Here is a 25,371-nt window from a genome sequence, read left to right as displayed (position 1 = left end):
GACAGATGTGGGTATTCTGTGAAAACAACTATATTGTGTAAAGAGCAATTAATGTAATTACATATACAGTAACACAGACTTTATAAGAGCGTATGTATTCTAGCAGATTCTGTATCTGCATCCAGTGGTGGCAGTGGTCGGTACAATATTCCATTAGTAGTGGTGAAAGTCTAGAACGAGAAAGGTAATCTGCACACAAAGATAGACAATCATTCTTGTACACCAAATCTAGTGCATCAACGTTCCACAGTGAAATAATTAGACCCAACTGATGCCTGTATTATAAAGCACATTATACAATTACCCTGCGTCTTTTAAAAGATCCAGGAAAGCATGGAATTTACTGAAGGATTTTTCTATGCTGTCAAGAACTCCTTCATCCTCCAAAAGCACAGACGTTACCGTTCGTGTTTCAAGTGTTTCTGAAAGACTACGATTGATTCGCCTTAATCGAGTATTTTCAACTTCCAGCTGAAAAAACATACAAAACAAGAGTTAAAAGCTAATATTTTTTCTCATAAGTTGTTATGGATTTTAAGGCCTTTTTACTCCTTCTGGAACTTTTAGTTTCCTGGGTGTGTCAGAACTTCTGTGTTAGACTCAGAACAAGCATACAGCATTTAAAACAAGAGAAAAGTTGTAATTCTTTATCTCAGTGACCCTTCCACCACTATTCTTTAAAGTTTAGCAGCAGAAATATACTCAGCTGATCATTATCTCCCACACACCAGTAACAAGTCAATAATTCAGGTAAATGAGTGACTCCCTGGGGTGAAATTCACTTTTAGGGCCGTACACACCATAGAAATGCAGTATGGATGCGTTTCTGCATGCGCAATGTTGACACTTTTTTACCCATTTTGGTGCATTTTTGATGGGTTACAGATTATTTTTTTCCCTTTCTTTTTTGGGTCATTTGGGATCCAGTGCGTTTTTGATGCATTTTACAGCAATCCAGTACAGTTCTGTGCAGGGAACATGCAGCATGGTCTACTTTTTTTTCTGGATATGGAACAAATTGGAACTGCAAGCACTGGTGCGAACCATGTAATCTACTTTATGTGCATTCTGGATGCAAAAAAAAAAACAAACAGACTTACCGATAACTCCTTTTCTATAAGTCTTCCAGGACAGCCACCTTGAGACATAGAACTCCGGGACAGGAAACATACAAGTTAGGGTGGGAAATCCCACCTGTCCTGGAAGACTTACAGTCAGGTCCATAAATATTGGGACATCGACACAATTATAACATTTTTGACTCTATACACCACCACAATAGATTTGAAATGAAACGAACAAGATGTGCTTTAACTACAGACTGTCAGCTTTAATTAGAGGGTATTTACATCCAAATCAGGTGAACGGTGTAGGTATTACAACAGTTTGCATATGTGCCTCCCACTTGTTAAGGGACCAAAAGTAATGGGACAGAATAATAATCATAAATCAAACTTTCACTTTTTAATACTTGGTTGCAAATCCTTTGCAGCCAATTACAGCCTGAAGTCTGGAACGCATAGACATCACCAGACGCTGGGTTTCATCCCTGGTGATGCTCTGCCAGGCCTCTACTGCAACTGTCTTCAGTTCCTGCTTGTTCTTGGGGCATTTTCCCTTCAGTTTTGTCTTCAGCAAGTGAAATGCATGCTCAATCGGATTCAGGTCAGGTAATTGACTTGGCCATTGCATAACATTCCACTTCTTTCCCTTAAAAAACTCTTTGGTTGCTTTTGCAGTCTGCTTTGGGTCATTGTCCATCTGCACTGTGAAGCGGCGTCCAATGAGTTGTGAAGCATTTGGCTGAATATGAGCGGATAATATTGCCCGAAACACTTCACAATTCATTCGGCTGCTTTTGTCAGCAGTCACATCATCAATAAATACAAGAGAACCAGTTCCATTGGCAGCCATACATGCCCACGCCATGACACTACCACCACCATGCTTCACTGATGAGGTGGTATGCTTAGGATCATGAGCAGTTCCTTTCCTTCGCCATACTCTTCTCTTCCCATCACTCTGGTACAAGTTGATCTTGGTCTCATCTGTCCATAGGATGTTGTTCCAGAACTGTGAAGGCTTTTTTAGATGTCGTTTGGCAAACTCTAATCTGGCCTTCCTGTTTTTGAGGCTCACCAATGGTTTCCATCTTGTGGTGAACCCTCTGTATTCACTCTGGTGAAGTCTTCTCTTGATTGTTGACTTTGACACACATACACCTACCTCCTGGAGAGTGTTCTTGATCTGGCCAACTTTTGTGAAAGGTGTTTTCTTCACCAGGGAAAGAATTCTTCTGTCATCCACCACAGTTGTTTTCCGTGGTCTTCCGGGTCTTTTGGTGTTGCTGAGCTCACCTGTGCGTTCCTTCTTTTTAAGAATGTTCCAAACAGTTGTTTTGGCCACGCCTAATGTTTTTGCTATCTCTCTGATGGGTTTGTTTTGTTTTTTCAGCCTAATGATGGCTTGCTTCACTGATAGTGACAGCTCTTTGGATCTCATCTTGAGAGTTGACAGCAACAGATTCCAAATGCAAATAGCACACTTGAAATGAACTCTGGACCTTTTATCTGCTCATTGTAATTGGGATAATGAGGGAATAACACACACCTGGCCATGGAACAGCTCAGAAGCCAATTGTCCCATTACTTTTGGTCCCTTAACAAGTGGGAGGCACATATGCAAACTGTTGTAATTCCTACACCGTTCACCTGATTTGGATGTAAATACCCTCAAATTAAAGCTGACAGTCTGCAGTAAAGCACATCTTGTTCGTTTCATTTCAAATTCATTGTGGTGGTGTATAGAGCCAAACATGTTATAATTGTGTCGATGTTCCAATATTTATGGACCTGACTGTATAGAAAAGGTGTTACCGGTAAATCTAACTCTGGTTTTTAAAAAACGTCTTCCAGGACAGCCCCCTTGATACGATAATCAAGTACCTACCCACTGGGGCGGGGCTAGGAACTGGAGGGCTTTGCGCCCAAGTGCCTGATCTTTGCTAGAAGGCAGATCCTGGCGATAATGCTTCATGATAGTAGAAAAGCTGGACCAAGTGGCCGCCTTACAGATCTGTTCTGGCAAGGCACCGGCTCTCTCTGCCCAGGATGCTGACAAGGATCTGGTTGAGTGTGCATTAAATGGGGGTTGAATTTCTAATAAATTATATGATTCCGTGATAGCCATCCTAATCCATCTAGCTATGGTGGGTGTGGAAGCCTTGGAACCTTTCTGTGCCCCTGCAAAAAGAACAAAAAGAATCTGAATTTCTGAATTCTCTGGATCTACTAAGATAGACCAAAAGGCTCCTTTTGGCATCCAATAAACTTAATCTTTCCTCCTCCTTGCTTGCGGGAGCAGAACAGAAGGTCGGCAAAATTATATCCTGAGACCTATGAAAAGGAGGAGGAAACCTTGGGAAGAAACATAAGATCTGTTTTGAGCACAATTCTGTCCTCAAACTGTCAAAAAGGGCTCCCAAATGGAAAGCACCTGCAATTCACTCACCATATAGGCCGATGTAATTGCTACCAAAAAAAAACAAACAGTTTTTAGAGCTAAAAACGCTATTGAAGATTTCTCCAGAGGTTCAAAGGGACAAAGCACGAAAGCTTTTAGAACCAAAGACAGATCCCAAACTGGACAGGACCTGACTGCTGCCAGCCTGGACTTGGAAAGAGCCCTAAAAAAATCTGTTATAAAGGGGTCTTGCTGGAGGGGGACCTGAAGGAAACCACTAAGTGTCGAGGCCTGCACATTTAAAGTTTTAACCAAAAGACCCTGATCTGCCCATCCTGGAAGAAATATAACACCGCCGGGATATCCAAAGGGTTCCGACCCTTACCTAACAACCAGGAGTTTAATTTTGTCCAGACCTTAGCATAAATAGCCCTGGTAACTGGTTTGCGGCAGTTCACCAAAGTCCTTATTACTCAGTCAGAAAACCCCTGAGCTTTCAGGAGTTGTTCAGTAGCCACGCTGCCAACCTCAAGGTTCTTACCGGAGGATGTAGCACCGGACCCTGAGAGACCAGATCTTCCCTCTATGGAAGGGGGAATGGGGGAACAGAGGCCAGGCTCCACAGCAGAGAAAACCATGGCCTCTTCGGCCAAAACTGGGCCACCAGAATGAGGTTTGTCTTTTCTAACAGAAACTTCTGCAGGACTGCTGGGATCAGCCTCACTGGAGGAAACGCATAACAGAGATTGAACTACCACGTGCTCGTGAATGCATCTACACCCAAAGCTTGATCTTGCGGATTTAGGGAGAACTGTCTGACTTTCCTGTTTTCCTGGGAAGCAAAGAGATCAGCCTCCAGCATGCCCCACCTGAGAGTGATGGTCGCAAACACTGCCTGGTTGAGAGACCATTCACTGTGTTTGACTGGATGCCGACTTAAGAAGTCTGCTAGGGAATTCTGCGCTCCTTTCAGATGGATGGCAGATATTGAAAGCAAATTTTGCTCGGCCCAAGACAGACTGCTTGAAGAGGAGGGCTTTGTGTACCCCCCTGCTTGTTGATGTATGCCACCATAGCCATATTGTCTGAACGGATCTGCAGGTGACAATCTATTAGTTCTGCCTAAAAGTCATCCAACGCTCGCTGGACTGCCAGAGGTTCTCTCTGATTCGAGGATCTCTGAGCTTCCTCCATGGACCACGACCCCTGGGCCGCTCTGTCACCTAGATGGGCTCCCCAATCAAAGCTGCTGGCATTGGTCGTAATGATAACCGGACAAGGTGTGTTCCAGATTGGCTTGCTTCAGCTACCACCAAAGGGATCTCTTGACCCTGGACGGGAGCCGGATTGCCAGATCCAACGCAGATCTGTCCCCATTCCAAACTCTCAGAAGAAATGCCTGCAGTGGCCGATGGTGGAATCTTGCCCAGGAGACAGATGGGAAACATGATGTCATGAGACCCACTGCCCTCATGATATCCCTTATTGTCGTGGACAAACTGCTCTGCAACCCTGCCATCACCTGACCTATCCTAAGAAACTTTTCTCTTGGAAGGAAGATCTTTCTCTCTACCAAGGAAATCTTGTACCCCACATAGGTAACTCTCTGGAGAGGGAGTTAAGCATGACTTATCCCTGTATACGAGCCACCCCAGACTCTGAAGGAAGTCCTGAGCAACACGCAGATCCTTTGTCAACTGTTTGTGTGACCTGGCCATGAAGAGGAGATCGTCCAGATAGGGAACAATTGTAATAGACCTCATTCTTAGGGGAGCTAAGGCCCTCGCGAGCACCTTCATAAAAATTCTTGGTGCTGAGGCCAGACCAAAAGGTAGAGCCAAACACTGCCAGTGGCGGATCTCTGAACCCATCCTTACCGCTATTCTTAGGTATTTCTGATACGCATGTTGAATGGGAATGTGAAGATATATGCATCCCTCAAATCCAGCGTAGCTATGAAACAATCTGGGGAAAGGATGTTCCTTACAGAGAAGATCGATTCCATCCTGAAGTGTTTGTACCTTAGAGACTGATTGAGAGGGCGCAGGTTTAGGATAAGTTAATATTATTATATAGTATTTATATAGCGCAAACAGTTTGCTCAGCGCTGTACATTATAATGGGAGACAGTACACGAGACAGTACAGTAACAATACAATACACGAAGGGTTCGAGGGGCCCTGCTCCTTGGAGCTTACAATCTAGAAGGGAGGGGAGAGTGGTACAGGAGGAAATAGCTGTGGGGGGATGGAGTGGTGGGAAGAGCGGAGGAGATCAGCAATTAGCTGAGGGCGGGGTAGGTTTCTCTGAAGAGATGGGTTTTCAGGGTGCGCCTAAAGGTGAGGAGGGTAGGTGACAGTCTGATGGATTGGGGTAGTGAGTTCCAGAGCATGGGGGAAGCCCTGGAGAAGTCCTGGAGATGGGCATGGGAGGAGGAGACCAGGGAACTAGAGTAGGAGGTCTTGTGAGAAGCGGAGAGTGCGTTTTGGGTGGTAGATGGATATCAGGTCGGTAATGTAGTTTGGGGCAGTGTTATGAACCGCTTTGTACGTCAATGTTAATAATTTGAATTTTATGCGTTGGGCAATCGGAAGCCAGTGGAGGGATTGGCAGAGTGGGGTGGAGGGTACGGAGCAGTTAGTAAGGTGGATGAGTCTGGCCGAAGAATTCAGGATAGACTGAAGCGGGGATAGCCTGTGTTGAGGTAGGCCGGCGAGGAGTCAAGTCGTGATATAATAAGGGAGTGAATGAGTTGCTTTGTAGTTTCTGGAGTTAGGAACGTGCGTATTTTGGAGACGTTGTAGAGGTGGAGTCTGCATGAATTTGTCAGCGATTGGACCTGGGGTTGGACAGACAGATTGGAGTCTAGAATGACACCTAGTACTCTGGCTTGCGGGGTGGGGCTGATGGTGGCGTTGTTGGTCGTGATGGAGAGGTCAGGGGAGGGGACGCGGGCTGGGGGGAAAACCAGGAGCTCGGTTTTGGCAAGGTTTAATTTGAGGAAGTGGAGTTACATCCAGTCCGATATGTCGTTCAGAAGGCTAGTGATTCGGGCGGAGACTGAAGGGGTGAGGCGAGGGGTAGAGACATAGATTTGAGTGTCATCGGCATAGAGATGGTAGTTGAAGCCGTGGGAGTGTATAAGTTGACCAAGGGAGGAGGTGTAGATGGATAAGAAAAGGGGCCCGAGGACAGAACCTTGGGGGGCTCCAACAGAGAGGGGGAGTGAGGGGGAGGTGGCAGCATTATAGGTAACACTGAAGGAGCGTTGTGATAGATAGGAAGAGAGCCAGGAGAGAGCGGAGTCTCTGAGGCCAAAAGAGTATCGTTTTTTGAGGAGGAGGAGGGGGTGGTAACACTGAAGGAGCGTTGTGATAGATAGGAAGAGAGCCAGAAGAGAGCAGAGTCTCTGAGGCCAAAAGAGTAAGTTTTTTGAGGAGGAGGGGGTGGTCGACCGTGTCGAAAGCCGCACAGAGGTCGAGTAGTAGCACTGAGTAGTGGCCACTGGCTTTGGTGGTTAGCAGGTCGTTGGTGAGTTTGAGTAGGGCAGTTTCGGTGGAGTGTAGGGGACGGAAGCCAGATTGTAGGGGATTAATGAGGTTGTTGTCGGTGAGGTGGGAGCTTATGCGATTATATGCGAAGCGCTCAAGGAGTTTGGATGTAAATGGCAGCAGGGAGATGGGTCTAAGATTGTTTAGGTCGGTGGGATCCAGGGAGGGTTTTTTAGGTATGGGAGTGATGTGAGCGTGCCTAAGCGCTTTTTCACTACAAAACATGGAAAAAGCACCCCTCCCCTGCTTGTTCCAGGGAACTTGAGTAAGGACCTGCTGATCTACCAGGTCTCCAATTAGGCCACACAGAGCCTTTGCCTTTTCCCAATGCTTGGGAAGGTTGGTTACCAGATACCTGGCAGGGGGGACTGGAGTTGAACTCCAACCTGTACCCCTTTTCCTATCATATCCAGAATGTACAGGTTCGAGGAGATTGAAGCCCACTGAGGGAGAACGGTCCCTAATCTTCCTCCCACTGGGACATTCAAGTCATTGAGACTTGGCAGGGCCCTGAGCGGGATTGAATACGACCCCCCCACCCTTAACCTTGTCCTTGTGCCCTGTCCAAAGATTCTTGGGCTCAACATCCTTAACTTGCTGCACCTGCGTCTTTTGACAAAAAACCCTCCTGAGTAAGATCTCTTCTTACTCTCTGGAAATGCCCTCTTTTTATCGGCTGTACACTCCAGAGCCTCCTCGAGACCTGGACCGAAAAGGTTATCACCAGTAAAGGGTAAGGCACAAAGGCGCAGTTTGGACGCTGAGTCCCCTGCCCAGGTTTTTAAACATAATGCCCTTCCAGCTTAATTCACCAGGCAGAAGTTCTCGCAGCTAGCTTAACTGATTCAGCCGAGGCATCCGCGAGGAAACCTACCGCTTTAAACAGCAAAGGAAAGGATTTGAGAATTTGCTGCCTGGAAGTCCCTGCTGAGAGATGCGTCTGTAACTGGGTAAGCCAGCATTCCAAATTTCTGGCTAAACAGGTGGCCGATAAAGCCAGCTTAAAGCTAATAGAGGTGGAATCCCAGGCCCTACGGAGTAAGAATTCTTCTCTTTTATCCATAGGATCCTTTAGGGCCCTCATGTCTTCAAATACCAAGTCCATCTTTTTAGAGACTTTAGATAAGGGGGTGTCCAACTTTGTAATCTTGTTCCACAGCAAGGATCCGTCATCCTCAAAAGGAAATCTCCTTTTAAGATTACCAGAAAAAAATTGCTTCCTCTCAGGGTTTTCCCATTCCAGCTTAATGGTATCAACCAGGGAACTATGAACTGGAAAGACCCTAGTCTCTTTAGCATGTTGACTCTGATACATAAGGTCATGCTTAGACAGGCATATGTCCTTCTCCTCGATCTCGAAGGTTTCAGATAGCTTAAGGAGGTCGTCTAGATCATCAAGGGCCAATTTGTACCTGGAATCTCTGGAGGAGCAAGCTTCATCATCATCCTCTTCTGAGGCTGAACCTACCTGTGAGGAAGCAAGGGACATAGGATCCTCTTCCAGGTCCACCTCCCTTCTCAATGCTTCCGATACTGCCGTACCAGCTGACTGGGTCCAAGGCCCCAGCAGTGTCTGCATTCTATCCAGCAGGGATCTAAAGGACTGAAATGTAGTTGTCATGTCATCCTTAATGGAGGTGAGAACCCTATGGCAGGCTGTAAATGACTCATCCTTAACTAGGCTATCCACACAATTACGGCATAAGGGCTTTTCTCAAGCTGAACCCAATTTTGCCGCACAAACTGCACATTTCTTCTTAGGGGCCTGACTCTGTGTCTTGTCCTGGGTTTTAACCGATAACAAGCAAGAAACACAATACAGAAGTAATCAACCCGGGGTCCTCATCCAAACACCACTGTGCTGGGGGAGAAAAATGGAAGTGTACCCCACTGTCACCTGCAACTCAGAGAATGGGGAAAAGAAAACCACCCCCAGGAATCAGCAAGAGGGAAACACAAGTCCCCAAGCCTACCTAAGAGGAGCCGGTGCCTGAGGAACAAGGGTCCGCTTGCTGAGAGGGGCCGATGCCTTCCATCCTGTCCCTTGTGGTGTGGTAGCCACAGCCTCTGCTGAGTTTCTCACACCGCACTGGCCGCCTGAGCCTGATGTCTGCGCCGCTGTGGAGAAGACCAGAACCAGAAGTCACCCAGCGTCCACCTATGACGTCACCGCGACTGGAACTTCCGGTGCTTGGAGTGCAGCCGCTCCGCCTCCCGGAAATCACGGCTGCCTGGCAGTCTGTCTGCCTCCAACACCGCTGTGCTTCGGCCGCCACCCGGGGTGAACCGAACCCCCGGGGTTGCAGGGGAGGGATTGGGGGGTGGGGTTTGCATGCCACAAAAGCCTGAAGCTCCATCCCTGTTTTTATGGGCTAGACCAGCAGCACTAGCATCATCGGCGGTCCTCCTCCTCTGAGGACTGGCAGATCACCAGGAGCACAGCCTCACTCCTCTGCAGACATGGAGGGATAGCGCCGGGCAAGAGGAGGTACTGTACTCAAAATAAACAGGAGCCACCAGCACCCCCTTGAGACTAGGGCTCCAAAAAACAGGTTCCTTAGAATTGTACCCGTCCTTCCGCAGGAAACACTAAAAAATTAAGAGGGAGGCTTGGAGGTCCGCCTTTTAGAGTGCTATGCTTATGTGTTTGCTGTACTGGAGGGAGGAGCTCTACGTCTCAAGGGGGCTGTCCTGTCATGTTTTGAGAAAAAAAAAAAAAGGACTGCAATGCATGTAGTGTATACCAGCTCTAAGGCTCCATGTACACGAGGGTTTTTTTCTGCCCCTAGAAGCTAAATGGTGCTATCATATGTGTTCATGCACACTACTTTAGGATATTAGCATTTTTTGAGCTTCAGCGTCTAGGAGCAGAAAAAAAAAAGTGTTTTTTTGGAGCGTTTTTCCAGCAAAAAAAAAATGCTACACACTCCTAACAGCTTTTTTCTAGCTTCTTTTTTCCTCTACATGTACTGCAAAAACGCTAATAAAACGCTAGCACTCCTAAAGGCGTATGAACACTACTAATAAATGCGATTACCATTGGTTTTTATTCAGGTGCTCCAATCACCTCCATGGCCACAGGTGTATAAGATCAAACACCTAGGCATGCAGACTGCTTCTACAAACATTTGTGAAAGAATGGGTCGCTCTCAGGAGCTCAGTGAATTCAAGCGTGGTACCACGATAAATTGCCACCTGTGCAATAAATCCATCCATGAAATTTCCTTGCTACTAAATATTCCACAGGCAACAGTTAGTGGTATTATAACAAAGTGGAAGCAACTGGGAACAGCAACTCCGCCACGAAGTGGTAGGCCACGTAAAATTATAGAGTGGGGTCAGCGCATGCTGAAGCGCACAGTGTGCGGAAGTTGCCAACTGTCTGCAGCGTCAATAGCTAAAGACCTTCAAACTTTGTGTGGCCTTCAGATTAGCACAACAGTGAGTAGAAAGCTTCATGGAATGGGTTTCCATTGCCGAGAAGCTGCATCCAAGCCTTACATCACCAAGTGCAATGCAAAGCGTCGGATGCAGTGGTGTAAAGCATTCCGCTACTGGACTTTAGAGCAGTGAAGATGTGTTCTCTGGCGTGACGAATCACGCTTCTCTGTCTAGCAATCCGATGGATGTGTCAGGGTTTGGCGGTTGCCAGGAGAACGGTACTTGCTTAACTGCATTGTGCCAAGTGTAAAGCTTGGTGAAGGGGGATTATGGTGTGGGGTTGTTTTTCAGGGGTTGGGCTTGGCCCCTTAGTTCCAGTGAAGAGAACTCTTAAGGTGTCACCACACCAAGACATTTTGGTCAATTTCATGCTCCCAACTTTGTGGAAAAAGTTTAGGGATGGCCCCTTCCTGTTCCAACATGACTGCGCACCAGTGCACAAAGCAAGGTCCATAAGGACATGGATAAGAGAGTCCTGACCTCAACCATATAGAACACCTTTGGGATCAATTAGAGTGGAGACTGCGAACCAGGCCTTCTCTTCTGACATCAGTGCATGACCTCACAAATGCGCTTCTGGAAGAATGGTCAAACATTCCAATAGACACACTCCTAAACCTTGTGGACAACCTTCCTGGAAGAGTTGAAGCTGGTGTAGCTGCAAAGGGTGGGCCAACTCAATAGTGAACCTAACAGACTGTGATGCCATTAAAGCTCATGTGCGTGTAAAGGCAGGTGTCCCAATACTTTTGGCAATATAGTGTGTGTATATTATATAACGATCTATTAGGGATGCACCAAAAATTACCCCTTTCAGCTGTCGGCCAATATGAAAAAAAGCACCGATACAGATGCTGAAAAAACCCCGCCCGCCACCACCCCTTGCCACTCAGTAGTTCTCAGCCTTACCTGAGAAACCGTCTAATGATCCCGGCGCTGGGCATAGACATTAGTGAAGGAAAGATGGCCTCCATTCTATGACAGGAGCGATGTCACTTCCAGTTGCTGCCATTTTTTTTCTTTAAAGCACTACATCAATTCTTTTTTTGATTTAATGCTTTACATTACAAAGGAGAGATGTGGGGTCTTATTGACCCCACATCTCTCCATAAAGAGGACCTGTCACTAATTATTTCAATCACAAGGGATGCATGCATTCCTTGTGATAACAATAAAAGTGATTAATTTTTTTTTTTAAAGGGACAGTGGTGAATGCATACGTAGGCCATGCCCACATATGTAAACAGTGTTCAAGCAACACACATGAGGTATTGCCACGAACGTCAAAGCAACAGTAATAATTCTCTCACTAGACCTCCTCTGTAACTTTACACTACTAACTTGTAGAAATTTTTAAAGCATCACCCATTGAGATTTGTAAGTACCACAGTTTCACGCCATTCCACGAGCGTGCGTAATTTTAAAGCGTGATATGTTGGGTATCGATTTATTCACCGTAATATCCTTTTTCATATTTTACAAAAATATTGGGGTATATATTGTGATTTTTATTTTTTTTTTTTAAATATATATGCATATTTAAAAACTGCGCATTTCAGTTTCGGCTAAATGCACTTTCAATTTTCTTTTTCAGCACCAGAATTTTCATTTCGGTGCACCACTAAAATAAATAAATATATATATATATACATACATATATATACACACATATACACACACACATATACATACACACATAGTTAGTCCGGCTGAAAAAAGACAAAAGTCCATCCACTTCAACCATAGAAAAAAAAAAAGTTATAATCCTATACACACAGTTGATCCAGAGGAAGGCAGAAAAAAAATCCAGCAAAGCACGATCCAATTTGCACCTGCTGGGAAAAAAATTCCTTCCTGATCCCCCAAGAGGCAATCGGATATTCCCTGGATCAACTTTACCTATAAATATTAGTATCCAGTTATATTCTGTGTATCCAAGAAAGAATCCAGGCCTTTTTTGAAGCAATCCACTGAGCTGGTCAGAACCAACTCTGGAGGGAGTCTATTCCACATTTTCACAGCTCTCACTGTGAAGAAACCTTTCCGTATTTGGAGATTACATTTCCTTTTCTCCAGACGCAAACAGTGCCCCCTTGTCCTCTGTTCTGATCTCAGGGTGAATAGCTCTACACCGAGTTCACTGATGTATTTATACATGTTGATCATATCCCCCCTTAATCTCCTCTTCTCAAGATAGAATAAATTCAGTTCCTCTAATCTTTCCTCATTGCTGATCTCCTCCATGCCTCGTATCAGTTTAGTTGCCCCTCTCTGTACTTTCTCCAGTTCCCCAATGTTCTTTTTGTGAATTGGTGCCCAAAACTGAACTGCATATTCCAGGATGAGGCTTTACTAATGATTTGTACGGGGGTAATATGATATCTCTCTCTCTGGAGTCTATACCACTTTTAATACGAGAGGATTTTGCTTGCTTTAGAAACTGCAGCTTGGCATTGCATACCAGTATTAAGCTTCTGCTCTACCAGAACCCCCAGATCCTTCTCCACCATTGAGATATATATATATATATATATATATAAACACAACACACGCACACATGGTCTCTGAGACTAGAGTGATGTGATGGAAAATCATAGGTGGGGAATGTTTCGAAATGGGACAATTGTTCATGCGACAATGAGCATAAGAGTATTTTTTATGCAGCACTATTGTTTTTTGTTTAAACATGAGCAATAAACAAGCATATTCTCTACAGTGCTTATATCCTTAAATACAAATTAAACATGATTCAATAAAGTGTCTTTGTGCTTCAATAAAGTCTCTCCGTGCATATAGTGTCCAAGTGCTTTCAGTTTTCACAGTATAATGCACAATGCCTTCAAACTTATTAAAGTGTCCATGCTCAAAAACGTGCTCCATTTCCAACAATCAGAGCCATTGCGTTCTAGAAATCCTCCACCATAAACACAGAACATTCACCAGATTTATATGACTACCTATCACAGGTGAGTCACACAGAGCTTAGTAACATGGATACCCATCATCAGCCTTCTCTTTCTTGGGTCACCTGCACTCTATCCTTTTAACCACCTCCTGCCCACTATATAGTACAATGATGGGCACAAGGCGGTTCTCTCGTTCTGGGAGGACGTCATATGATGTCGTCCTATTCTAACTGCGCATGTGCGGCTTCGGGAGTGTGCAGCACGGCAATCGGTGGTGCGCTGTGTCCCTCGGACACAGCAGATCACCAATCAACAAAAAGAGCCAAAGATGTCGGCTCGGTCATGTGATCAGCTGTGTCCAATCACAGCTGATCACATGTAAATAGGGAAATGCCGGTTATCAGCATTTCTCTCCTCACGAGCTGTCACGCTGACAGCTCGAGAGGAGAGCCGGTAGTTGGCATCCCTCAGAGGGGACATATGCACTGATCATCAGGGCACTGATGATCAGTGTGCCCTGATGATCTGTATAGCCCCAGCAGTGCCACCTGTCAAGTGTCCATCAGTGCCAGCTGTCAGTGCTCATCCATGCCACCTGCCAGTGCCCATCAGTGCCACATCAATGCCACATATCAGTGCCTACCAGTGCACATCAATGCCACGTATCAGTGCCCATCTGAGCTGCCTTTCAGTGTTACCCATCAGTGCCAGTCAGTGCCACCTATCAATGCCAGTCAGTGCCACCTACCAGTGCTGCCAATCAGTGCCACCTATCAGTGTGCATCAGTGGCACCTATCAGTGCCAGTCAGTGCCACCTATCAATGCCGCCTATCAGTGCTGCCTTTCAGTGCACATCAGTGATGCCTGTCAATGCCCATCAGTGCCACCTACCAGTGCCTCATCAGTGCCACCTATCAGTGTCCATCAGTGCAGCCTATCAGTGCCCATCACTGCAGCCTCATTAGCACACATCAGAGAAGGAGAAAAATCACTTATTTACAAAATTTTATAACAAAAACTAAGAAAAAATGTTTGTTTTTCCAAAAATTTCAGTGGTTTTTGGTTAAAGAAAAAATAAAAAACCCAGAGGTGATTAAATACCACTAAAATAATGCTTTGTCACAAAACAATTATAAAAATTTCATATGGGTACAGTGTTGCATGACCGCGCAATTGTTCACGCTATCCTTTTAAATATCTCACACAACATGTAGGAAGAGATGGAGGGATACTACCATAGTGTGAAATCTTTAAAACCTTTTATTTATTAAAAACCATTTCCACAATGCCCACTCACATTGTTAGGTGCATACCCTTGCACCAGGATAAAAATGCATATTACATCATAAGCATAGGGATAACACAGATCTGGCTCTAGGCTCTCTCACCACCACGTTCTCCTGTATTAACCACTTCTGGTGTCGCTGTGTGGGATGATGTCCCTTCCTTTTAAGCCCCGACGCGGCATTTCGTATTCCTGACTTTCTCAAGAAGCACCATGGAAGACGAAACGCCACAAGTAGTATAGCACTTGGCACAGCAGCTGTGAACTAAGGGATCACATCCAAAGCACTGGTTTACATTATTTAAATTAAGAGAAGATTCTCCTTACTTTGGAATTTTTTTCTCACTTTTTGTTGTGTCTCTGCAAGGGGACACAGCAAACAAAAAAAAAAAAAAAAACAAGAGAAGTTTTAACTATTCCTAACTATATTTAAAAGTAAAATAGGGATTTGGACTCAGAAGTTCACCTTTGATAAAAACATTAATAAATGCATATATTTCAGCAAGAAAAAAAAACATGCATTTATTATTTTTTCCGCAGGAGCCTGCAGAGCATTGCACCTGCGATCAATGGATCATGGGTGCAATGTCAGGCTCCTGCAGACAAGCCCAACAGCTTTTTGTCCATATCTGTGTAAGGGCTGTCAGTTTGAAAACTGCATTGTCCTTGTCGCTCACTGAGAACTACAAGCTATCTGCTGCATTGGCAGACATGACTTGTAGTTTTCTCATTCACCGATACCTGTGAATGAATGACATAGCGGTGCAGGCAGAGCCCCACACAGTCTTTCCGTTTTCAAAATGACAGTGAGTGCAAAGAAAGGATCCTTCACCCACTGTCACAGAAAGGGCAATTCTGGCGGCCTAAGCCTTGTGAACAAGAACATGTGACATGTTACACCCTAAATACGGGTGTAACATGCTCCTAAAGGTAAACTTATCCTTTAAATCCGTAATAGGAAAGATCATTGCTTTTATATAGAATAGTCATTTATGATTTGTGAACCTTAGCTAAATATGGATCCAACTGTTTCAGAAACTCACAGAAGAAATCTCCATACAGAGAACAACCATGATTTCTCTGGTCACCCTCGTATCTGCTGTTTGAAAAACTGCTGTGCCAATAGAAATTTATCAGAGAGCAGCATAAACGCCGTGTTGTAAGCGATGGCAAATTTAATTATGTGACAAGACTAGAATATTTTTATGGGAAAACTATGACTTTTACTAATGATAATAATAAGTAATAATACTACTATATTACCTCCATTATCCTGTCATCAGCTCTTAACCTTGCTTTTCTTTCTTCTTCCAGTCTTAGCTGGCATTCCTCCAATGCAACCTTGTCAACAAAAGAAAGACACCTTTAAAACACTGAATTCATGAATTTACAATAATGAAGTAAAGTAGATGCCAAAGTTGTAGGCTCTCTAAAGAAAGGGTCAGACGTACTCAATAACAGTTTCTCAGTCATACACCAGGCAGCAGCTTGTGTTTGGTATACACTAATCCTACACAGCATTTTGTGGTTGAAAGTTTGTAAACTCATTTTTTTCTAATAGCAACAGGTTTCTATCAAGATTACCACCTCTATGGTCCACGTGGATCCAGTTCAACAGCAAAAATTATATGCAGGAAGATTTAGAATTATGATACAAAGCTGTAGGTCTCCCTACTGGGAAAGACAGGTCACCATTCTCAACTGAATACACATGACTGTATACTCAACAAAGGGAGGGCTTGACTTTTCCAATGTAAAAAGCTCAACAATCACATACCAATAGTTATTTAACACTTACTAGCTTACAGTATTTCTAAACAAGGTGGATTGTAAGAGGGTAACCATTCAAAAATAAAACCTCTTTATGGTCAATAATATATTAAATAACTGCAGGATCCACATGTAATTACAATGGTCTTTTAATATGTACGGGTCACTATGGTGGTTGTCCCTATAGTGGTTTTGAGCTAATTTATCTTGGGATTTCACACTGATAATTTTTTCTGAGAAAAAAAAAAAAGAGGAAGAAAAACACATGACCATTAAATCCTATGGAACTTTTCACAATGGTCAGTTGTGGGTCTGTTGCATTTTTCAAAGTCCTGCAAGCTTTTGGTGCATGCTTGGTGCACGCTTCCCCATTGAAATTAATGGAAAACACACCAAAAACAAGGCAAACACGCATCAAAAATGCACCCATGGCTGTCTTTTTGGTACATTTTATGAGTCACATAATTTTTCCCACAAATGCATCAGAATAGAGGGAAAACATGGCAAAAATGTATATATGTTTTTACTGCATTTTTGCAATGGAGCAGTGTGAAAGTAGCCTTAATCAAAGTCACTCTCCTGAATACAATTTCTAGAATAGCCCTAACAAACGTAACCCACTTGACTGTCAAACTTTAACAAGTACCAACATACTGTATTTTACGATGTCTCAAATCAATCTATGTTGACGCATATATAGACTATTTTTTTCTTGGATAGGCTTATGAGTAAATAGGAGACCCTGTCATTTCCCTATAGCTTTGTTATCGGTTTTTCAAATTTTTCATGCAATAATTTCTTTACAACAGTCTTATTTTTAGCAAATTGACTTCCCTACAAAAGTCTGCCTCGCCTGAACAGTTATGCCTCAGTTGTAGGTACTGATTATATAAAATAGTCTTGACTACAGGTGTGCAATGTGCAATGCCGTCATGTAGGATTGTGTTGTCAGCATGAGGTTGTCAGGTTTTCAATAGAAAGCACTTGCTAATCATGTACATAAATTTGAGTGTCCAAGAAAGAAATCCTACTCTGCTTACAAGTCATAGTAAGCTTTAAGTTACAATGATTAGAATTCAGACAATTCAAAAATTATTGTAATTCCTCTCATTGACCAGCCCACATAATGAATTTGTTGTCATGTGTCATAACACATTATGAACCATGTATGAAAAAAGGTACTTTTAAATGTGGATCCTGTAGTTTTAAGAAATATGTTGTTGACCAAAAAGAGGTTTTATTTCTGGAGGGTGACCTTTTTACAGTACTTCTAAACACTATGAAGACCATAGGACAAGTGAGTCTTAAATATAGATTATGTGATTGTGTAAGCGTATTTGTTGGAAAAAAGCACCCTTTTTTGTATTGCATATACAATCAAGTGTATTCAAAAGGACAAATGGTGACATGTATTATGTGTTTTTTTAATATTAATTTGGCAACAGTGTGTGTAGGTGATAATATGTAGGTTATGTAAAATAGTGATGGTGATGTTAATGGGATTGCCAAGAAATTGTATTTTGCTTTTAATAAGTTTTCCCTGCGATCACACATATTTTTCTATGACATGTCTGGTTGCATGAAAGGGACAGTATGGATGCAATAAAGTTCTAACTAATCTCTCCTAGTATCCTTGCCTTGGGGGGTTTAGAGTGGGATGGAGAATCTATGTGGAGTCTTTGTTCAATTTGTTGTTCCACTGTTGCCTCTCCCTTCTATCTGTCGAATGGTGTTCCCCTTGTATGCAGGTCATTCTTTCGTGGGTGAGAGTAGTCTTGCTAAGCATGGAGAATTGTTTATCTCCAACATAAAGGCTGCACTATGCTCCTGGAGTGCAGCTCTACAGTGCAACATCACCGTTCCACACCATGTTATCATGGCTGTGAATAGCATAGGGTGGGGCTTGGAGCATGGTGGTGGGGGGTTAAGGAGATGGCAGTCTAAATGATGTTTCTGTTCTGGAAGGATGTTTTGAGGGAGCCCAATTTGCAACCTTTCATGGAAGCCATGCTGCAAAATACGGTATACGGATATATTTTCTGATGATCTTCAACTATTTTCCTATGGGCCCTATATTTTAACATGAAGGCCATACTGATGCATCATTATCTATGTTTTTGCAAGTTTATAATATAACTAAATTACTTCTATCATTAAACTTTAGAAATATGGTTCCGTACTAAGGTGGTCTTTGATGTGTTAAGAAATTTACTTTTGGTATTATTTTGCCACCGACTGCACATGTATATGCGGCCTCACTGAAGCTTCTTCCGTGAGGCTGCATATACACTATATTGCCAAAAGTATTGGGCCTCCTGTCTTTACACGCATATGCATACACCCAGTCTTAGTCTGTAGGGTTCAATTGTGAGTTGGCCCACCCCTAGCAGCTATGAGTACAGTGTTGCATGACCGCACAATTGTAATGTAAAATGCAACAACGCTGAAAGGTGAAAATTGGCATAGACAGAAAGGGGGTAAACGTCCCGGTAGGCAAGTGGTTATTTGGTGAAACACCCCTTGGAAAAAATAACAAATCAATTGCTTCCTGTAACCAGCAATGAGTTTCATACACCTCTCTACTGGAATCATAGACCACTCTTTTGCCAACTGCTCCAGGTCTCTCAGATTGGAAGGGTTCCTTTTCCCAAACTGCTGTTTTGAGATCTTTCCACAGGTGCTCTATGGGATTGAGATCTGGAATCATTGCTGGCCAGTTCAGTACTCTCCAGCGCTTCATCTTAAACCATTTCTGGGTGCTTTTTGACGTGTGCGGTGAGCCAGGCCTTCTCGTCAGACATCAGTGCCTGACCTCACAAATGTGCTTCTGGAAGAATGGTCAAACATTCCCATAGACACACTCCTAAACCTTGTGGACAGCCTTCCCAGAAGAGTTGAAGCTGTTATAGGGGGTGCAAAGGGTGGGCCAACTCAATATTGAACTCTATCGACTAAGACTGGGGTGCCAATAAAGTTCATGTGCACGTAAAGGCAGGCGTCCCAATACTTTTGACAATATAGTGTATGTGGTATTGCTTCAATCACCAGGGGTGTAAGTAAGTTTATGACATTTTTGTGATAGCTGAAAACATTGCTGCACTTGATTCCATTATACTTATGTACTGTATATATCTGTGAAACTTCAGATATCTCTTCTGTATCCCGTGAAGAAGTGGACCTTTGGTCTACAGAAACGAACAGAGTATTGATATTTTTCTTATACAGTCCTGGAGACAAGGAATCTTAGTTAAGGCTAGGAGGTATTCAATACCTGTTTTAAGGCTTTGATACTTTTTTTTTTTTTTTTTTTAACTATACTTGATGCCTCCACATATTTTATACATGTGTTTTAACTTTGTAATAAATTAAACAAAAAGGCTTTGACTGACATTTTTGTAATTTTGTAATTTCTTAACTCCTTCAGCCCTGAAAGGTTTCCCCCCTTCCAGACTAGGTAACTTTTTGCTATTTGGCACTGCACTACTTCAACTGGTAATTTCATGGTAATGCAACGCTGTACCCAATCTAAATTTATGTCCTTTTACACACAAATAGAGTGTTCTATCTGATCACCACTGGGTTTTTTATTTTTTGTGATATAACCGAAAAAAGACCAAACATTTTGAGAAAAACCTATATTTTCTACTTTCTGTAATAAAAAAAATATCCAATAAACTCTAATTTATTCATACATTTAGGCCAGAATGTAGTCTGGTACATGTCTTTGGTGTAAAAAAAATCCCAATACGTGTGTATTAATTGGTTTGTGCAAACGTGCTACAAACTTTGGGTATATATATTGGAATTTATGCAGTTTTTACTTTCTGATTGCCTATCCCCCAAATGACCCCATTCTGGGAAGTAGACACCCCAAGGAATTTGCTAAGAGGCATGTTGAGTCCATGGAAGATTTTAATTTTTGCCACAAATTTTTGGACACAAAGTTGTCACTTATATTGCTCACACACACCACAGGAATATGTGGATTAACACTCCAAAACATATTCTGCTACTTCTCCTGAGTATGGGGATACCACATGTGAGACCTTTTGGCAGCCTAGCCACATACAGGCCCCCAATATCCAACTACCACCTTCAGGCTTTCAAAGGGCATATTTCCTCATGTCATTTCCTCACTACCTATCACAGTTTTGGAGGCCCTAAAATGCCAGGATTGAAGGACAAGACTCCACCTGACCAAGTTCCCTTCACCAACAATGTATCCAGAACTCCTCCCCAGCCCAGTAGACTGGCATCTGTCATGAGGCTGTTCCAAAGGATGAAAAGGAAGGAATTCCCAGATACCTGAGCAACCAAGCCAAGGACAATCTGGTCCTCGATGCCAAATGAATTGGTCTGTCCAGAAACTGGTCCCACAATGACAAACTATTGCATTGGGCTTGTAGAGGTCTGGAAAAGGTGATAATTATGCAACTCCTGAACTGGAGAGATCAGTCAAAAAAGACTGTGAAGTTGTGCAGTGCAGTAGGGGCATGTGACTCACTAGAGTGGCTGCACAAAATTACAAATCTTTAACAGGTGTATTTAGCTGAATAGTCCATTAAGTATAAACATATATGTTTGAAAAAAAAGTTTATTTACTAAAGATACCTTACCTGCAAACGTTTGTAGTTTATAGCATTCCTCTTGTTAGGCACCCCAGGTCTATCAATAAAAAGGTCTGCAGAGCCCTCAGATTCATCGCTGTCACAGGAGGTCTCACTATCCACAGACACTTTTACTGGACTACCTGTCTAATAAAACAAAATATAGAAACATCTTATAAAAGGCATGTGTAAATTTTAAACATAACAAAGGCTACAGCTCATGAAATGTACTCAAGACTGTTTTTAAAAAATATTTATATATACAGTATTTTTTTAAATTACTTTGTATTAAACAAGGGAGGCCTATAGGGTTTAAACAATCTTTTACTAACCATCTGAACATACACGTGATGAATAAATTCAGCCAAACTATTATGCTATGGCATTTTCAGACCAACACTGGTATATAAACCAACAAAAATTTTATTTTTGTACATACTTTCAATTTCTTGAAGCCATTAACTCTTTTGCTGCCAGAACCATTTTTGCATTTTTTTTTGCACACGTTTAAAAAATCATTTTATGCCTGAAGATTATACAAAACCCCCAAAACATGATATGTATGAAAGCAGACACCCTAGAGCAGTGATGGCGAACCATTTAGAGACCGAGTGCCCAAACTGCAACCCAAAACCAACTTATTTATCGCAAAGTGCCAACACTGCAATTAAACCTGAATACTGAGGTTTTAGTTTAGCGAAAACAACCAATATATTAACATCTTTTGTCTTAAAAGAAAAACAAAATAACAGAGCTTCCACTGACCACCAGAACAAGGGGGCAAAGTTCCACTGATCACCAACACAAGGGAGCAAAGTTCCACTGATCACCAGCACAAGGGAGCAAAGTTCCACTGACCCCAGCACAAGCTAAAATGTTGTGTTAATACAAAACAAATGTATTAAAACTCTAAAACTCACAGCCAGTCCAAAATATATATATATATATATCCTTGGCAACGCACTGGCCGGCCATGTGAAGGCTCGGACAAGTCATAGCTAATGAGTTGCGGCTTGTGACATCACCTGGCGCCACTACTCCTTTCCGAAGATGTGCATGGCCCCTATGTGTGCTGTTATCCGATGCTCAGCTGCTGGGGTGACTTGACTCGCGTGCTGACAGAGAGGGCTCTGCGTGCCAGCTGCAGCATGCATGCCATAGGTTTGCCACCACTGCCCTAGAGAATAAAATATTGGTAGTTCCAATTTTTTTTATGTCACACGATATTATTGCAAAGGTCTTGCAAACACAAAATTTCAGTAAAAATCAGACAAGTAAATTTTAGTGCAAATGAATACAAAATTACCCAAATTTTTGGTAAAATATAAAAGACAAGGTTGTGCCGAGTAATGAGATACCAAACATGCCAAACCTTAAATTTGTGTGCACCTATGAAATTGTGTCAAACTTCAGTACCCTATATTATCTGTAGACTACGCTTCAAAAGCCCTTACAGGTCATGAGTTTAGCGTTATGAAGGAGATCTGGTGCTAGAATTATTGCTGTCTCTCAGGCATGCACGACAATATGTAACATGTGTATTGCTAGCGACATTTTCGTGCGTAGGCGCCCCGACATGTGCATTTAAATTCATACATGCATATGTGGGGGTGGATGGGGCCTCAAAATTATTTTTTTTTGGGGGGGGGGGGGGGGGTCATGTGCTTGAGTGCAACTTTTTTTAACAAAAAAAAGTTTTTGGGTTTTTACTTAACTTTTTTCCCATCACATAGGGGACACAAAGTCCTCTATGTGATTATTATTTGGTGACAGGTTCTCTTTATTAAGACATTCATTGTCTTTTAGACCGTGCATGTCTCCTCTGGGCTCCATTAGATGTATTGCAATGCGGTTTGCATTGCAATACATCTTTACCCAGCTATTCCAGTCAGAAAAGTGACAAGAAGTGACGTTATGGACATGGTCACACAAAAAAGGGAAGGGGAGCAGACACTCGTCTGCTCTCCTCTCTCCCCTGCACCTGCCAGCACCTGCTATAGCTCTCGGACCTGGCAGCGAAAGGGTTCAGAGACAAAGGAATTTAAAGGGTACCTCCACTTTTGTTGTGAAAAAAAAAAATTCCCCTCTGGGTGATCTATGTACATTGCAAGGATTTGAACAAACTTTGCTGCAGAGTCCTACCTTTTGTCAAACAGATGTTTGTTGTCGGCGTCCGTGTATGGGAGTGGTTTTATAATTATCAGTCTGGTGCTGCACCTGCAGGGCTCTAATCTGGCAGAGCCTGCATCCTTTTAGATTTGATTTCCCATAGGGAAAATTACATTTTGTTGCAAGGGATGGCAAAAATTTGACTTGTATCTTAGTGCAGACTTCTGGGAAATATCAGTAAGCCAATCACTCAAGCAGGAAATTAAATTTTTAGGGGGTGTTCTGTACATATTCTGTGTACAGAACACCTCCAGGTAGCCATATTTCATTTTACAGAAAATTACAGCACTGCAGATAGAAAAGGAAAGGTAATTTTTAGTAACATTCAATTACAATATGATATGATTTGAGTCACAATTGTAAATTCTTTTTTTTTGGTAATTTTTTTCCACGAAAGTGGAGTTACCCTTTAAGTAAAGGCCTGTGGGCTAAAAGAGAGTGCACCTGAATGCCTGAGAATGAAACTACCCAGTAGGATGCACTGTCAGCATCCTCCACGTAGAAGTGTGGAAGCTCCTTCATACAGAAGGTTTTTCAGAGGAATTAGCTGACCTCTACATGCGAGCGTCATGGGCTGAGCCAAGCTCAGAGGACTTGGAGAGCAGTGGAATTCAGTCAGCCTCTCTCTAGACCTTCTACGCTGGGGCAAGAGCAAGCTCTGGCCTCCCATGACATTACTGATCACTATATTCAGTGCAGAGCTGAAGACGATGTTCTTTGAAGGCCAACTGACTCTCTTTGGATAGGTCATCAGCATTCCATCAGGCATAACCAGAGTGCCCTATGCATCTGTATTAACATGAGACCCCTGCAAGATATACAATATGTGTAGATGCTCTCAACAAGTTATCACAACTGAGTGCACCAGAGCTCAGGGTAGATCATTTTGATGGGATCTAACCAAATCTGACATGGTCTGACAGATTCTAACACAGGATGAAGAGCAGAACCAGGCAGTTCAAACTGGGATTTGAGGAGGGATTCTAACTGTGTCAGTAGAATTTTTAAGAGGTAAGCACAGCTTGCACCTTCCAAAACATCCTAAGTGAATGTGGAGGTCCCGGAATACAGGGAAGGTGGCTCAGCCCCAAATGATAGAGCTAAGGAATACTCTAAAGAAGAAGTCAACCCTATAACTATAGGGATACAGGGTTCTAGATTACAGGATACAGAGTAGACACACCTAGAACCACTAGAGAAGCATGGGTCCGGGTCATGCAAACCATCCCTCGATGTCCTTCTGCGGACATATTGAACCTAAGTAAAGGTAATGCAATTAGGCCCAAAGTGTGAGATAAGGCCTCAGTTACAAAACAAGACAACTGGTGCCAATGAGGGTTGGTCAGCTAGAGGTGACCAGGTTACTGTACGGGGGCAATGGGAAAAAGCCAGAGACTTGAGTTCCACAAGATGCTTGCAAGCAGCAGCAGCAGTGGGATGGTGCTTCCTCTTCATTGAAAGAAGGAAAAGAGTGCAGAGCTCATGTGTGTGACACTTAGCAGAAGGTCTCAGCTTTAAGTTCCTCACCAAGGAAACCAGTTGTGGGAGGAAATATGAACAGCGCCCAAATGGTATAGAATGTGTGATAGCTTCTGGTGCTGTAAACTGACCATATTCACAAAGGGACTTCCAGGGATGGGTTACACTCTGGGCCTGTGTCAAGACCCTGGATCCTGCAAGCATTCTGCAGTTAACATTTACCAGTACACTCCATTCTGGAAAGAAGCACAATGCAGAGCCCAGTGTCCTAAGGTCACATTTCAGGCTAGCCCCACACTTCCATTCCAGCGGGTTTCAAATAGAGCTGCCAAAACTAGGCTGAAGAAAAGCAGACTTGGAAAGCTGCTATGTAGGGACCAACTCAATCGGCAAATAAAGTCAATGGAAGTAGAATCCAGGAAAAAAAAAAACCATTAAAAAAAAAAGCTATCACAAAAAAGACACTACTGATTAAATAAATTGTATGGGGCTTGTGACGCCACCACGCAAGTTGGACCAGACCGCTTGCACTCTGCTGTATGGGAAAGTACTAATCAATATACCTGCAGGATTGTGACACGGGATACATGGCAGCCAAATGTACTTGCTTTTGAAAGTCTAATGCAACTCATGCTGTATGGAAATATGAACGTACATACGTGAAGCAGTTGCTCGGTTTTTAATAAAATCAGTAATGCAC

The 25,371-nt window shown here is 43.0% G+C and overlaps 1 protein-coding gene across 1 annotated transcript in view; it reads right to left on the bottom strand.

The window, feature by feature from the left end:
* Nucleotides 1-25,371, bottom strand: part of CEP78 (centrosomal protein 78) — a 98,863-nt gene that overhangs the window by 8,852 nt on the left and 64,640 nt on the right. The window contains exons 12-14 of the mRNA XM_089691102.1: nucleotides 21,033-21,170; nucleotides 15,910-15,987; nucleotides 305-471 (exon numbers count right to left, since the gene is read on the bottom strand). Of these exons, the coding sequence (XP_089547228.1) occupies nucleotides 305-471; nucleotides 15,910-15,987; nucleotides 21,033-21,170 (383 nt within the window). The remainder of the gene's footprint in view (nucleotides 1-304; nucleotides 472-15,909; nucleotides 15,988-21,032; nucleotides 21,171-25,371) is intronic.

This window comes from Staurois parvus, unplaced genomic scaffold, assembly GCF_062004578.1.
Source record: "Staurois parvus isolate SC_StPar_1 unplaced genomic scaffold, SC_StPar_1.0 ptg000549l, whole genome shotgun sequence".
NCBI classification, from domain to species: Eukaryota; Metazoa; Chordata; class Amphibia; order Anura; family Ranidae; genus Staurois; species Staurois parvus.
The sequence above is the reverse complement of the archived record's forward strand: the minus strand, read 5'-3'. Positions and strand labels throughout refer to the sequence as shown.